Below are 14599 nucleotides of genomic sequence, written 5' to 3'. Positions count from 1 at the left end.
CAGGATGATATATGAAATAAAGATTATGCCTCCAACTTTGAGCACCGGTGATACCACCCTTTCCGCAAATACTGAGAGAAGATTGTGCTTCTGCAGGCTTATTTGTAATATTAAATTTGCCATAATCAAGTTTGACAGGCTTCTCTTTATTTTTTTCCAGCAGACAATATTATTGTTGAAGATTAGTCAGATGCCTTCTGTCCATTCCCTGCCTCACATGCTGTGTCATGCAAGCTTTGAAACACTTGGCACATAATTTAACCGAATGACTAAGTTGGCAAGCATAATGGAAGGCACGCATAGCATCCTTCAATTGCACAAACCCATTATGGAGCTTTGTTACGTCAGCTTCTATCTTCCAGGGGGAAAAGTCAGGGGATTTACTTACAAGGGCTGTGTAACTCTGGATAGAACCAGCAAACGTTTCTGTAGCTGCTATCAAGTAAGAGAGAGGTTAGAGATGGAGCTGGGAGAACAGCCATATGAAAACTTTGGAGATATTGTTTTCAAGCAAACTACCACGAAAGACATTCTCATTGAACTGTACAAACTAACTGCTGAAAAGGAAAAACTGTTATCCAGTCTTCTGAGATCGCATCCCATTCTGGGCCGTAACACAGCACATCGAGAGGGAAAGCAGCAGGATGTTTCTGCAATCCTTAAAGAAGGTGATTACTCCAGTTCTATAAAACAGCAGCAGTTCTTTGTGGATTCCACAAATAGAGACAATTTGAATCACAAAAAAATGAGGAAATTTAGAAGGAAGGAGAACTTTGAGGAGTGCCGGCACCGGAAAGGGGGAAAAAAGATCTATGAACAACACATTTCTTTACTGACTGCACATGATATGCAACTGGAAAAAAAGAAGACCGTCCCCCCAAAATTGCCTTCCAGGAGTTTCCCCAGTTCCTTGTCTGCCTTTAGTTGGCTAACAGTAAAAGGTAAGGATGATTTCCCAGTAGACAACAGTACACAACCAGAAAGGTGGAAAGAAGAGGGGTATTTTCTTGAAAGCAACAAAGCTGCAAAACTGAATGCTAACTTACCAAGTTCTGTCTCAAAGTACAACAATGACATGGTCACTGTTCAACTAGTGGATAAAGGAGAATGTATTCCTGAAGTTGCAATGGTACAACAGAGCATCGCTTTGAAATCATCTCAGGATGGTCTATCTAACAAACTTGAGACATTAAGTAAATCTGCTAAAAGCTTGAAAAGTAGCAAGTATCCTGAGCTGGTCAGAGAGCAGCCAGGAATCACAACTGTTGCTGAAGCACAGGATTCAGAAGTTTGTATTAAAAAAGTTGCCAACCTCCCTATAGAGACTTTACCTGGTTTTCACCAGGATGAAGAAACCATTTCTCCTGTTCTCACAACAGCGCATACAGAGTTTACATCAAGTACTGATGTATGCTCTGTAGATGAAGCTGCTGTAGACTTTAGAAGCATTGTACTGCAGGAAGAGGAGCAAGACAGCTCTGGTTTGCAGTACAAAGCGGAGACAGTGCACATTACTGAGGATGAGTCATGCAGCCCTGTGGGAGCAGTCAATAAAGCTCTTCTGAAAGTTATACGGAGCGACAGTTTAGATGAAGCTGCAGAATGGAAGAGACTGCAACAAATTACAAGAGTGGAGAGGGAGAGAAACCTGCCAGGCTCAGGATATGAGAAAAGAACAACGGCGTCCCGGGGAAGCAGCAAGCATTTATTTTTGAACCTGCCTGTACATGACAGTCCTGATATTTCCCAGTCAAGTAATCATCTTAAACTGGAAGAGAAAAGGCTGCATTCACCCTCATTAGCAGCAGTGAGTAATGGTTTTAGTAATTCACACTTGCTATCAAGTACACACAAGCAAATGTCACCTGTTCCTTCTCCATTATCTTCAAGACTGCCCAGCCCGCAGCTGCATCATCGGATTCTCCCGTTACCGACTCAGAACGCCGAAGACGAATCCATGTTCAGTGACTATGGCAGTGGGAGACATGGCACTATAAACTTCTCTTTCAGTCATTTGGAGCCACAGTTTTATCTGAAGTTTTCTGAACCTGGAGAATTGGGATTTGCCGCCAGACAACCAGGGCTACATCAGAATCCAACTGCAGGGTATTGTGAAAAGCGGATTGTACAAGAAAAATCAACTACTCAGACACAGCAGAGTTTCTGCTCAGGTCAGTCCTATTTCATGTATTTTTAAACTAAGAGAATTGACCAACCAGGACAATATTGGAATGGTTTTCTAATGCTAGCCTTTAATAATAGATAGCATGTTTGCTATGAAAGTATATTTCACTACTTAAGAACTAACTGAAAAGTTGTTGAATTTTTTAAACAGAAGTTATACCTATGCAAGATTTCCTTTCAGATGCATTTTTTATGTCAGCTTACTTTCAGTCTTATTGTTACTGAATGCCCTTTAACTGAAGTTAATTAACAATGTTCCTATATAAATTGGAAAAAAGTTTACATGTTTCTTTTCCTGGTTTTCATGAGCTGTGTTCTAGTCTGTGAAAATTTTATGGTAATATTTATTATCCAAAATGTTCTTTTTGGTTTGCTTGCTTTGACTGGTAGAATATTGTCTGGGCAAGCTAATTTACATTGCCTTAAGTATGGGACTGGTGCTTTGACCATTTACCTACAAAAGGTTGGTATAAATTCTGTAAGAACAAAAGGCTTGGTTTTAATAGGATTGCATGTAGGAGAGTCGTGTTACAATGGATCTGAGTACAAGGTATGGACTTAGTTATAGAATTTACTTCTAATATAGAATGGATACATATATGGCATACTGAATTTGTTAGAGGATCAGCATCTATACCCTTTATTTTACTCTAAGAAATAGGAGAACTTAATTCTACAGTCATCTAGTTGTGTCTTAGACCAGTCCCCTGTTTGTTACAGGAACAGCTGAGAATTCAAAGTGACAAGACTTCACATTAAAAGGGAAAGAGGTGCAGCATTACTTTTCATGGAAAACAGGATAATTTTCTATAGTCTCAAATTAAAAAGGAAACTAGAAAACATGTGGGAAACCCCCTGTTTAATACCTGTATTTCTTAGTGCTTACCTAGAACTGAGCCTCTTGTGTGATAGATCTTCACATTCTCACCCCTGCTTCCCTCTAGTGTGTTTGGGTCTCTTGCCATATATTTGGTTTTGGGGTTTTTTTTTGTTTGTTTGTTTGTTTGTTTTGGGTTTTTTCTCTTTTTTTTTTTTTTTTGTTTTTTTTCTTTTTGACTTGGGGAGGGGATGGAGGTGTGAGTATGAGGGTGGCAGAGGGCAGTCTGCCATCTGAGTTACCTAAGTTGCCTTAAAGAATGTCCCATTGACTGACTGACTGCAGGTGCAAGATGAGTTCTGCAGTCTAAATAGGGAGGAAGACACGGGCATAAGGAAAGGGGCTTTCCAAATGTGGAGGTGTGAAACCATTACCTTAGCCAAAGGATGTTGAATACTGGCTGTGGGGTTACTTCTAATGGTTGCTTTAGTTCCACTCAAGGCTGAACCAAAGTCAGAGTGCTGTTTGAGGAGCTGACAAAGCTGGTGCAAACACAGAAGTGCTACACTCTTGTTCTTTCATTCCTTTTGTGGTTCCTGTTGTGTCTTACCTCTCCCATTGCTACTTATATTCATCATATATTGTGGGAAGAAGAAAATTTTTATCCCTTTATAAGACTCAAGTTGCACAACCAATCCTTTCTCACCACTTTGTGCTATTCTTTATTTAATCATTTTATCATATAGGATAGTTGGATGTGGAACTGTACCTATTGTGCTACTCTCTTGCAATTTTTTTTCCTTGGGATAGAGTCGATTTTCTTCATAGTAGCTTGTATGGGTCTGTGTTTTTGGGATTTGTGAAGAAAATGGTGTTGATAACACACTAATGCTCTGGCTTGTGCTGAGCAGTGCATGGACTGTGTGCTGCACCATAGGGGACACAGCAGGGTAGATGACCCAAACTGACTAAAGAGAGATTCTCTGCTCTATAAAGTCTTGTTCAGCAATAGAAACAGAAGGAAGGGGCTCTAGGGGGGGGTTAGCCACCTTTTGCTTGGAAACAGGTGGGGTACTGGTCTACCTGTGGGAGGCAGTGGATGATTGGTTTTGTATCACTTCTGTTTCTTGTTTGTTTGTTTTCTTCCCTCCTCTACTTATGTTTCAGCAAATTTTGGTTGTTTTTATTTTTATCTTGACCATCAACTTTCTCACTTATATATTTGCTTTTCTCTTCCCCCAGTCCTACTTGGGGTGGGAGAGAAGTGAGTGACTGTGTGGTGCTTATCTGCCCACCAAGGTTAACCCAGAGCAGCTCTATGAGAAGCAAACCAAAACACATACAAATAGCACCTGTTGGCTGAAAATCCTGGCTGTTAAGCAGAAACATCTTTGTGTAGAGAAGAAAGTGCAGACAAAATAAGACCTTAGTTCTCGTATACAATGGTCTTTGCAACATTAATACAGATAGAAAATCTCGCTGTAACTTTCTGAAAGATTAATATTGTTCTGGGTTTTGGTTTTTTTGGGGTTTTTTTGCTTTTTTTTTGTTTGTTTGTTTTTTCTTTCTTTTTTTTGGTCTCATTTTCACCTATGATTGCATTGCCAGCATTATTACTGGTGTGTCAACAATCTATAATTTAAGGAAAAGTTTGCAGCTTATATAATATCACAGGTATATTTTTGGATGTGGGATAATATGATTTTTCCATTTTGTCCTCCAGAGGTGGATTAATTCTTATTGACAGAGCATTAGGAGTACCACTCTCCTATAAAGTGACTTAAGTAATTACTAACCAACTGCAGTGCAATGGGGCAATGTGAGTGATGCTGAGATTTACAGCTGTAACTTTGCAGTCCTAGTTTGATCCTTATTAGATTCCTCCCAGGTATGAAAAGTGAATTTCAGGACTATTGTTCTGGTTCGTCTTTAATGGGGTTCTGTTGTGAAATGATCTATTTCCAATCTAGTAAGTTAGTAAATTGTGTGTCACTAGTGAATCTAAGAATTATGGAGAATTTTGGTTGACTGTTAGTTAGGTTGATTGAAGGATTTATTTCCTGTCAAAAATGCTGGTCTTATAGGTGGCTTTTCAAAGTTGTGTTACTGTCACAGTTTGCACTACATGTTGCAAATATTGGGAGGCTTTAATTACCTGTGCAATTACATATTTGGAAATCTTCATGAATAGGTTAAAATAATTTACATTTATTAGTTTATTTAAACAATTGAGCACTATGATGCAGCTCTAAACATAATTTTAATTTGCTTTCCTGATTATTTTAAATCATGGTTTTTCACTCTTTCTGGATCAGAGAATATTCCTGCAGTCAAAAAGGTAACATTTTGCTAAGGTAGATAAGGTAGAGTGCCTTTACTTCTGTACTTCCACTTTTTCTGCAAGTTCAGTTTCTTTACAGCAAATACTTACAGCACAAATCTCATAGTTTCATTGAACAATAACAGAAGTTCAAGTGTTGGCCATGGGAACAGGCCACAGCTTTTCTCTTATAAAGTCAATAGTTAACTGGGAAGAATTTATAGTTCAACAGTAATTATTTAGCAATTTTCACTGTAAGTGGGACTGGGAATTCACAATCCTGTATTTGCATGTAATGGTACCATTTGAATTATCACAATTCTAAAAGCTTTAGAATATAAGTTGTGACTTTCAGTTGCTAAACTGTTCAGCTTCAAGCAGCAAAAACAAAAGATCAAGCAGTAAAATTTCTCATAAAAAGACATTTATTAAATATGCAGAGACATAATTTCTGCATTACTGTAGAAAGTTATTTCTACTCTAACACAAAGTCTATTATGCTTTTATAGCCCTACAGAAGCCAAGCTTGCTTTTGAAAAGATCCTCAATATATCTGAGATCTCAGTGAAAGGTTTACTGAGACCTTGTTTCTGACTGTGTTTCTTTCAAGTTCTTCACAGTGGCAAAAAAAAACCCACAACTAGGGGGAAAATTTTCAGAGCTATTTTATTTAATTAACATGGAGTGACACTGATATGCTAATTTCTAAGAATTAACTGAATGAGGAGGAAAATAACAGTTTTAGGAGTTATTGAGGTGAATTTGATTCAGAGCAGGAATTTTAAAAAATCTGTGGTTATGATGCAGACTGTGACTTCGGGAAAGTCAGCCAAGACGTCCCATTATTCCAGGACAGTGACTGATGACTGTGCTTTGAGTCAGGATGAGACTGAGATGGGTCATTCACCACACTTTCTGTTTATATGTTAGTGCTGCTGTGGAAAAAAAAAAATAAAAAAACTGGCAAAGGGGAATAGTAAAAGCAAGAATGACAACAAATGGGAAGAATGGTGTTATGTTATCTCTCCAGCCCATAAAGATTGCTCCTTTTTTTGATATCTAGTGGTTGTGAAGGAATATATCCAGAAATACAGAAATCCAAAGTTAGCAGGACAGCAGAGGAACTGACATGGGACACAGATGATTTATGAAGGCTTGTGCTAGGTAAAATTGCCAAACCTATGGCTCTGAAAGGGACAGGTCCATTCTCTCTCATAATCTTCCCTTCTCCCAGCAAAGGCCTCCTCTTTCTCTGTCCCTCCCCTGCTTTGTAACAACCTTGATGTTTTTCTTGCTTTTTGATGTTTTAAGTCTGACCACTAAGCAAGTTAAAAACTGAGTCACGGAGCAGAGAAGTTTTTGCTGGTTTAGTGAGCTGAATGGTTCACTTCATCAGATCTAATGGTCTGATGAAAACCCAAGCTAGACTGTGGGAGGACATGGAGGCAGAAAGCACAAGTGAGAAAGACCATCCCTGCTGGAAGCAGGGTATCATTTGATCTCCAAACCTCAGTTCCATCCCAAAACTGGAAGCCAAGGGGCTGGCTAAAACAGAAGTTGTTAATAAGAGGTGATAAGAGGTGAATGAAGTTGGATGAGAATGCGAGGAAACTGATTTTTCTAAGTGTATGGTGTCAGTAATGAAGCAGGAAGAACAAGAGAGGGTGGAAAACTGACAAAGGAGAATTCCAGTGAACTGTGTAGGGAGTGTGGCCTTGGCTAGGATGGAGGATAGGAATGCAGTATCACAACACAATGGCAGATTAGAGTTGGGGGAAAATCCATAAAATCCGTATATAATACAATATGGAATTTTTGGTGAAGCTGAAAAGAGAAGGAAGGGAGGAAAAGAAAGGTAAAGGATATTGTTTTTAAAGGCTTGAAAGTTATAATGCTTATCGTGATGTAGGAAAGGTATTAGCTGCTGGAAAAGACTGGTGAATACAATTCTTCAAAATATTTCTCAAATCAGTTTTTTTTAATTGACTGTAATTTTGTATTTTGTAATGTATTCCGGTGCAGGGCAGCTGCACCTCTCCCTGCTGATTATTAGATGGAGAATGTTGTTTGTTTGTCACTGCCAATGAATTTTATGGCAGCAGGTCACCTTTTATTAGAAAGAAAGATATTAGAAATAAATTGTGTGGTTGTCAAAAATGCATTGAAAACATGGCAACTGTTAATGACTCTCTGGGAGATCCATTTTACAGTTTAAAATATAAGAAAAGAGCTTCAACCTGTGAGGCACTGCTTTTTATATAAACGGATAAATACTTGAGTAAGTATTATTCTTAAATTGGTCTAAAGTTGTGGATACTCGTATTTTAGTCCACAAAGGTTTTTAAGGGAATGAAAAGCACAGAGTTATATTTTTATTTCAGTATGTCACTTGCTAGTGGCTCAAGGAAGAATTTTCATCATTGTGCTCTGAGGGCTGCCCTTCTCCTTAGGGCTTTTCACTGCCAGTTGCAACTGGATTTTCCCAGTTTTCCTGGGTTCATTTGTGTTTGCAAACATAGTGTACTTCCACATGAACAGGAATACTCTGATTCTAAAAATCCAGCAGTTAAGGTCCTAGTTCCACATATGTGCTTGAATTCCCAGCATTCAAGTAGCAAGTTGAAGTACCCATGTGAGTAAGCCTTAGTTTTGAATTTGTTTGAGTCTATCCCACAAAAAGTATCCATTGCAGTGCCAGCACTAGGAGATTTGTAATAGAAAGACAGGATACAGGCAGTTCTTTATTCTAGTTATTTAGTGAAGGTAGCAAAAATCACTAATATGAAGTTACTATCTGAATTTTATTTTTTTCTTTTCCACACTTAACTAACTCTTTAAGATGAAGAGGGGCAAATAAAATCAATTAGGCATAAATCAGTAAGAAGACCTTATGATGTGTTCCTGAACTGTGGTTTTGGAAAATGAAGTTTCATATAAACAACGCTCTGTTTGAAGGCTCTTATAACAGGAGACAGATGATACTAAGTTGTTTTTGATGTTCCTTTTATAAGGAAGTGAAGGGTTTATAAATATCTTCTCTAATTGAAGTGCTTCAGAGAATTGCTAATTACCATTTTAAAAGGACTATAGCGTTCTGCCCATAACAAGTATGCACTTCATGAGGCAAATTTGCATATAGATCACATGGAAACATGATGCATGCATAGTTTCTCACAGGTAATTCACATGAAAGTAGTATACATGAGTGTGTTGCTTCACTAAAAACAGCTTATTCAGAGTGCATGTTCTTTGAAGATGATATAAAGGAGTTAAGAATTAAGAGTGGGGTAAGAGTAGAATTACATTAGAAAAAGAAAAGAGAATTAATCATGGGATGATTTAGGTGTGAAAGGGCCTCTTGAGACCATCTAGTCCAACCCTCTGCTCAGCAGGGTCACCTAGAACAGGTTGCCCAGGTCCAGTAGGGTTTGAATTTGTTCAAGGATAGTGACTGAACAACCTCTCTATACAACCTGTGTCAGCTTGTCACTCTCACAATAAGAGTGTTCTCTTATGTTCAGATGGAACTACATACATTTTAATCTGTGCCCATGACACTTAGATTTTTGAGGTTTTGTTTCTTTCTTTTTTTAAAAGGATGCCTTATTGATTCATGTTGAACTTGCTTGCCACCAGGTCCCTAAGGGCCTTTCCTTTAAATCTGCTTTCCAGGTGATTGGCCCCCAGCATGTACTGGTGCCTGGGGTTATTCCTTTCCAGGGCCAGGAATTCACAGTTCCCCTTGTTAAACTTCCTGAGGTTCATGTCAGCCCATTTTTCCAGCCTCTCTCCCTCTGGATGGCAGCATGACCTTCTGATCTATCGGCCACTCCTCCCACTTTTGTCTAATCCACAGCCTTGCTCAGGCTGCACTCTGTCCCTTTGGCTGGGTCAATAATGAAGGTGTTGAACAGCATTGGCTCCAGTATTGAGTCCTGGGATACTCCAGTAATTTGTTGCCTGGTTCCAATGGGAATAAGTGCCACTGATCATAACGTCAGGGCCTGTTTTTTCAGACAGTTTTTAATCCATCTCAGTGACCTCTTAATTAACACACATCAGGTAGATGTGGCACTTCAGGAGATTTAGTGGTTCAAGTGGTGTAGAATGGACAGTGGGATTTGATGATCTTGAAGGTCCTTTCCAACCATGACGATTCTATGATTCTATACTTGGGTGTCCCCTAACCTAGTTCTCCTCCATCAAAGGCCAATGTTCCTTGTTAAAGTTTCCTTCTGATCTCAGGATCCTGGGATTTATTGTGGCAGGTTTTCCAGTAAAAGATCAAGATGAAGAAGGTATTGAAGGTACTTCTGTCTTCTCCATGTCATTTGTCACCATTTCCTCTCCTCCATTCATAAATTATTTAATTTTTCATGGTTTTCCAAACTTGAATAGTCTCATCACAGGTTTTTTTGTTGCTGTTGGTTTGGGTTTTTGTTTGGTTGGTTGGTTTTGTTGTTTTTGGTTTTTTTAAATAAAGAGAGACCTATAAGTGCATCATACTTATAAGATCAACAAAGCAGTGATGTTCAAACGTTTGGATTACAAACCAAGTCTTAGGACACAAGGCAATGATAAAAGATCATTAAAGCTTCTTCCCAGAGAAGCCAAAATCTTTTCCATAGTTTGTGTAAACAGGATGAGGCAATGCTGTGAAATGAATGTAGACAGGACTGGAAGTTCAAGACCAAGTCTCTAAAGACCCTCTGAAGAGTGCCTGACCTTGACAGATGCTGTGAACAAATAGCTCCTGTTTTAGTTGAAGGCCTTCCCAGCATGACACACTTAAGTAACACTTGTATTTCCATCTCTCTCTGTAACATGTGACTTTCTAGTCAAAAGCAATCAGTAAGGGGAAACGAAGTGAATTAAATTGGAATGAAGAACTAGAGACAGCTTAGTGTTTTATTCTGGTCATAGATTAACAATTTTCTGTTTCATGGGAGAGAGAAAAGACAAAAACTTTCACACTGTTTTGCAGCTTCTACACTCAGTTTAAGAGACTTACCATAATGGAAAGGACTTATTTTTTCATCAGTATAAAAGGAAACAAAATATTGGCATCAAGTGGAAGTTGTCCTTTATTAAATCTGTATGTGTTCTGTTGGCCATTGAAAACAAGCCAATAGAAATGGTTCAGCTGACACTGTTCATGATGGATCAGTATGATAGACAAACTGAGATAAAATTCAAGTATTTACCACTGTAGGTATAAATTAGTAATGTATATAGGGATTTTTAATAGCTATAATAGCTACTCTTCAGTATTTTGACTCTGAAAAAAGCGATATTGCACCAAATTAAACTTGTAGAAGTGGTGAAAAAATCTGCATATTTCCTGCTAAAAATGTACTTTAAAATATATGCAATGAAAATTAATAAAGATGCAATTTATGTACTTGTGGTTTAACATATCCATTAATGATTTTACATAGCATTTCATTATTTAGGCGGGAGTTTAAATTTATAAAAATACATTTAAATAATATTTATAAGTAGTGAATTTTATTTAGGAGTCATAGCATTAAGATACTGCACTTGGTGGTTTAATGATGTGTTAAATGGTTTGTGTCACATAGTAGATTATGACTACCCTTACATTTAGGGTATGGCAGGCTCTCATTCGCTCCAAGTGTTTGGGATTTTCCAGAGCATAGTCACAGATCTCTTCAGGGCTCTGTGTGACATTGCTGGGATCAGTGAGGTGAAAATAGGCCAGAGAAAAGTGGAAAACTGTGGGATGTGTTTTACAGGGAGGAATTTTAAAGGCTTAGTGAAATTACTCTTTACCAGAACAAGAGATAAGGAAGGAAATAGGAATAATTCAGTGCCTCACCTCAGTTAAATTCTGTATATACTGCTACTTGAAGTGTACCTGTGTGATAAATGTTTTGATTCTTTTTAATATTCTACCTTTCTTGCATTTATATTTTTTCATAAGGTTTGCTATTACAATGAAGGAACATACAGAACATTTTTGTGTATTTAGTACACAAAGTTCTCTAAAATAGCCCTAAGTGATCACTCAGCATTTCTTCGCTGTCAGTACACAATTTAATAATTTTTGACTTGGATAGTTCAAAACTATAAACTATGGAAAAGTTTATAAAAAATAAACCAAAACTACTGTATGTGTACTGAAAAAGACTGACTATGGACAGAGCTATTCTACTCTATAACCCCTTCAGTGATTTCTGTATTTGTGTGTCCCCTTGATGAGTAAAAAGTGTTTCCTGATTGTTATTCCCCATAAATTGGAACCTCTTACCTTACCCAAATCACCAAATATTTATGAATAGAAGAGAAAACAATTCTTATTATGTGTACAAACTGAAGTAGGTTGGTTCTTGTTTCTAAGCTTCCATGTTAGTGTTACAGAAACACAAATAATAACAAAACTGTAGTACAGCGCAGTCTGGTCATTAACGAGTTACTACTTCTATTATTATATGAACTAACTAATTCTTTTTGAGGGAGAAGTTGCAGAAAGGCTAAACCTGTTTTTTCCCATTCCTTTTCCCTCCTCCCACTTGCCATTTTTCAGCAGCTGTAGGCGCAGCTCTGAGAGCCCTGGGAGGCCCCGCTCCCAGCAGCTTGAGCTGTTATTATCTGCAAAATGCCAGGTGCTCCTCTCTGACCTAAGATGTTAATCATGCTCACCCCATGAACATAATTTGTATATGGGCTCTGGTTCTTATTATCAGTGTACTTATTACAAATAGCTCAATTTTCATGTGCAGAGAAAAAGAAAACTACAGCCACTTAGGCAAATTTGTCTAAAAGCTGCAGCATTTCCTGGCTCATATTATGGTAAATTAGAAGGATTAGTCAGCAGAAGTTACTCCAAGTTCTTTGGCAACTATTAAAAAATGGCTTATTTTATGCAGCACTAAAGGCAGTGTTTTTGCAGCCCCTTAAACAGCATTTTGTTAACATGTTCTTGGTCTGATATTTAATGTTTTCATAACAGCAAAATCTACAGTTTTGTTTAGTTCTTTGGAGAAAGTAAAAGTTTTGGGTTGTTTCTGTCATACCTTGATTTTATTATATTTAAGATGTGTATATATAACCTGTAAAGCTGCTGGCATCAAGCCATTTCATCTCACAATAATTAAAATCTAGAGGTTCTCTTATCTTCTCTAAGTTTCTCCTAGACCATATATTCCTGTCAGTAATGTGGTTGTCAATAAATTTTAAACCTGAGCAAATTTTTGCTGATTTCTGATTCTTTAAAATGAGATTTGTTTTGACAGAAGAAATTGAAGTACTTCAGTAAGAAAAATGTATTGAAAACATGTTATTAAAATAAAAACTATTCCATTTTGGAGTGTATAGAAATTCAGTAAATGTATATTAAAATGAAGCTATAGTTATGTATACATTTAAAATAGGAATTATGATTTAAACTTGAGCATATCACAGAATCACATATATGATAGCTATCCTAATTCATGCCAGTAATATTTATCCTTCTTTTTGGAAAATGCCAGTTTTTATAGAAATAAAATTAAAAATAAACAAGCACAGCACCGCCCCTACCACGTCCTCCAACGCAAACACACTCTTCTTTCTATCTGAGCCAGATAGAAGCCTTTTGAAAATTATTTTATATGTTAATAATAAAGCCAACTAATATACCAAGAACAAGTAATACATCTTTTTGCACGGGCAGAAGTCTCGTATAAGAACGAAGCATTTATATTGCTTTTGTAGTGTAATTTCCTCTCATGTGCTTTTTTTGTAGGATATGGGCCAAATAATTTTTGTACTTGTTTACTACAACAGAATGTTCTTTAAATCTGACACACTATAGTGAAACTGTGGTTTTAAATATTATTAGTAAGATAAATGCCTTATAAATTCCAAGGAATTGTTTGCACCTTTCTTTCTTGTGATAAGTTTGTATTCCACTTTTATAATTTTTTATGCAAGTTATACTTAATTATGCAAAACTTCAAGATGTTTGTCATCCAAGGCTGGGAAGAAAAATATTAGCTCATACTTTTTCAGTTATTCATTTTTTTTCCAGAAATCTTTTACTTTTTATCCTTTAGTCTTCTATCTTGTAATCTAATTTATCATCTGAGAGGCAGTGTTCCACCTAATCCATCCCGAGGATTGTTTTTTTTTCTCCAGTCTGTAGATTATCAAAAGAGGCTAAGCCTAACTGGCCCAAAAGGAGACATTTTTCATACCATCAGACACTGAATGTTTGTCCAGCCCTTTTCATCAGGGTATTTGGATAACATTTAAACTATTTCACCTTGCAACCTAAGTGAAATATTTGTTTCCATTCTATTTAGATTTGGTGGCCAATAAGAACCTGAAACTTAAGCCTTTGTTCACAGGTTAGCAGAAAATGGGCTATAGTTTGAAGCTCTCTCAGATTTCTAGAATGACATGAACTTAGTAAGAAATATCTCTTTTGTTGAAAAGATACCTTTGTGATAGCTGAGTCCAGTAGATTACTTTCTTCTGTATCATCTCCAAATGGAAATGGCTTTTTGATGCAGAATAGGCAGAAGTCTGGTTTTGTTTTTTAATTTAATTAAGTAGGTGGGTTTTTTCCCTGTATTCCATGGTATTTCTGACCAGCCTCGTTTACCTTCAAGTCCTACTGTTTTTTTCCCCTCTGCACAGAAAATAACAAGCAATCCTATTTCAGTTGTGGCAGTGTAGATGCTTTGTGTGAGAGGAATATCTACACTGTAAGGTGTGTGTGCATTGCACATCTGGGTCACTCTAGCAACCCACTGCTTTTCTAGTTTGGTCCATGAGATTCCCTGGATGGATCCTCATGGAGTTCAAACAGGAGCTTGAACAACTCTTGCATAGTCACTGTTGCTAAGATAAATCTGCACAGGCCTCATAGATCTGTCAGAATCTCCACGGCAGGGCTGGCATCACAGCTTCTCTCACCCCAGTGAGTTTGTCATCCCAGTCCTGTGGCTCAGGGTAAGCACCTTAAGCTTGCTTCATGTGGGTGAGGAGTGACTGTGGGCTAAAGGGGATTTCAGGCTACAAACAAGGCTGTGACATAGCCTGGGCTTGAGGCATTAATAATGTGGAAGGTGATTGAGACAGAGCATAAAAGCAGGTTCAATTAAGTTTGTGAAGTAAGTTGCAGCTCTGTCATCAGAGGGCTCAGTTCTCTTATGTGTAACTCTCATTGAAATTGTTGTTAAATGTGCAAATGGGACTGACAGCTGGGTGTTCCAGTGGAACTAATGAAAGGTTTCTTGGAATTCAGGTTTGCTTTAGCAGCTTTGGCTGCT

General features: G+C 37.6%; 1 protein-coding gene across 3 annotated transcripts in view; it reads left to right on the top strand.

Annotated features, from left to right (window-relative positions):
• Positions 1 to 14599, top strand: part of FMN1 (formin 1) — a 189882-nt gene that overhangs the window by 14256 nt on the left and 161027 nt on the right. For 2 of the 3 annotated variants that reach the window (XM_071744341.1, XM_071744339.1), the window contains exon 2: positions 161 to 2171. In XM_071744341.1, the coding sequence (XP_071600442.1) occupies positions 266 to 2171 (1906 nt within the window). In that variant the 5' untranslated portion in view covers positions 161 to 265. The remainder of the gene's footprint in view (positions 1 to 160; positions 2172 to 14599) is intronic. The other variant, XM_071744340.1, reaches the window with a different exon arrangement.

Source organism: Heliangelus exortis, chromosome 5, assembly GCF_036169615.1.
Source record: "Heliangelus exortis chromosome 5, bHelExo1.hap1, whole genome shotgun sequence".
Taxonomy (NCBI): domain Eukaryota; kingdom Metazoa; phylum Chordata; class Aves; order Apodiformes; family Trochilidae; genus Heliangelus; species Heliangelus exortis.
The sequence above is the reverse complement of the archived record's forward strand: the minus strand, read 5'-3'. Positions and strand labels throughout refer to the sequence as shown.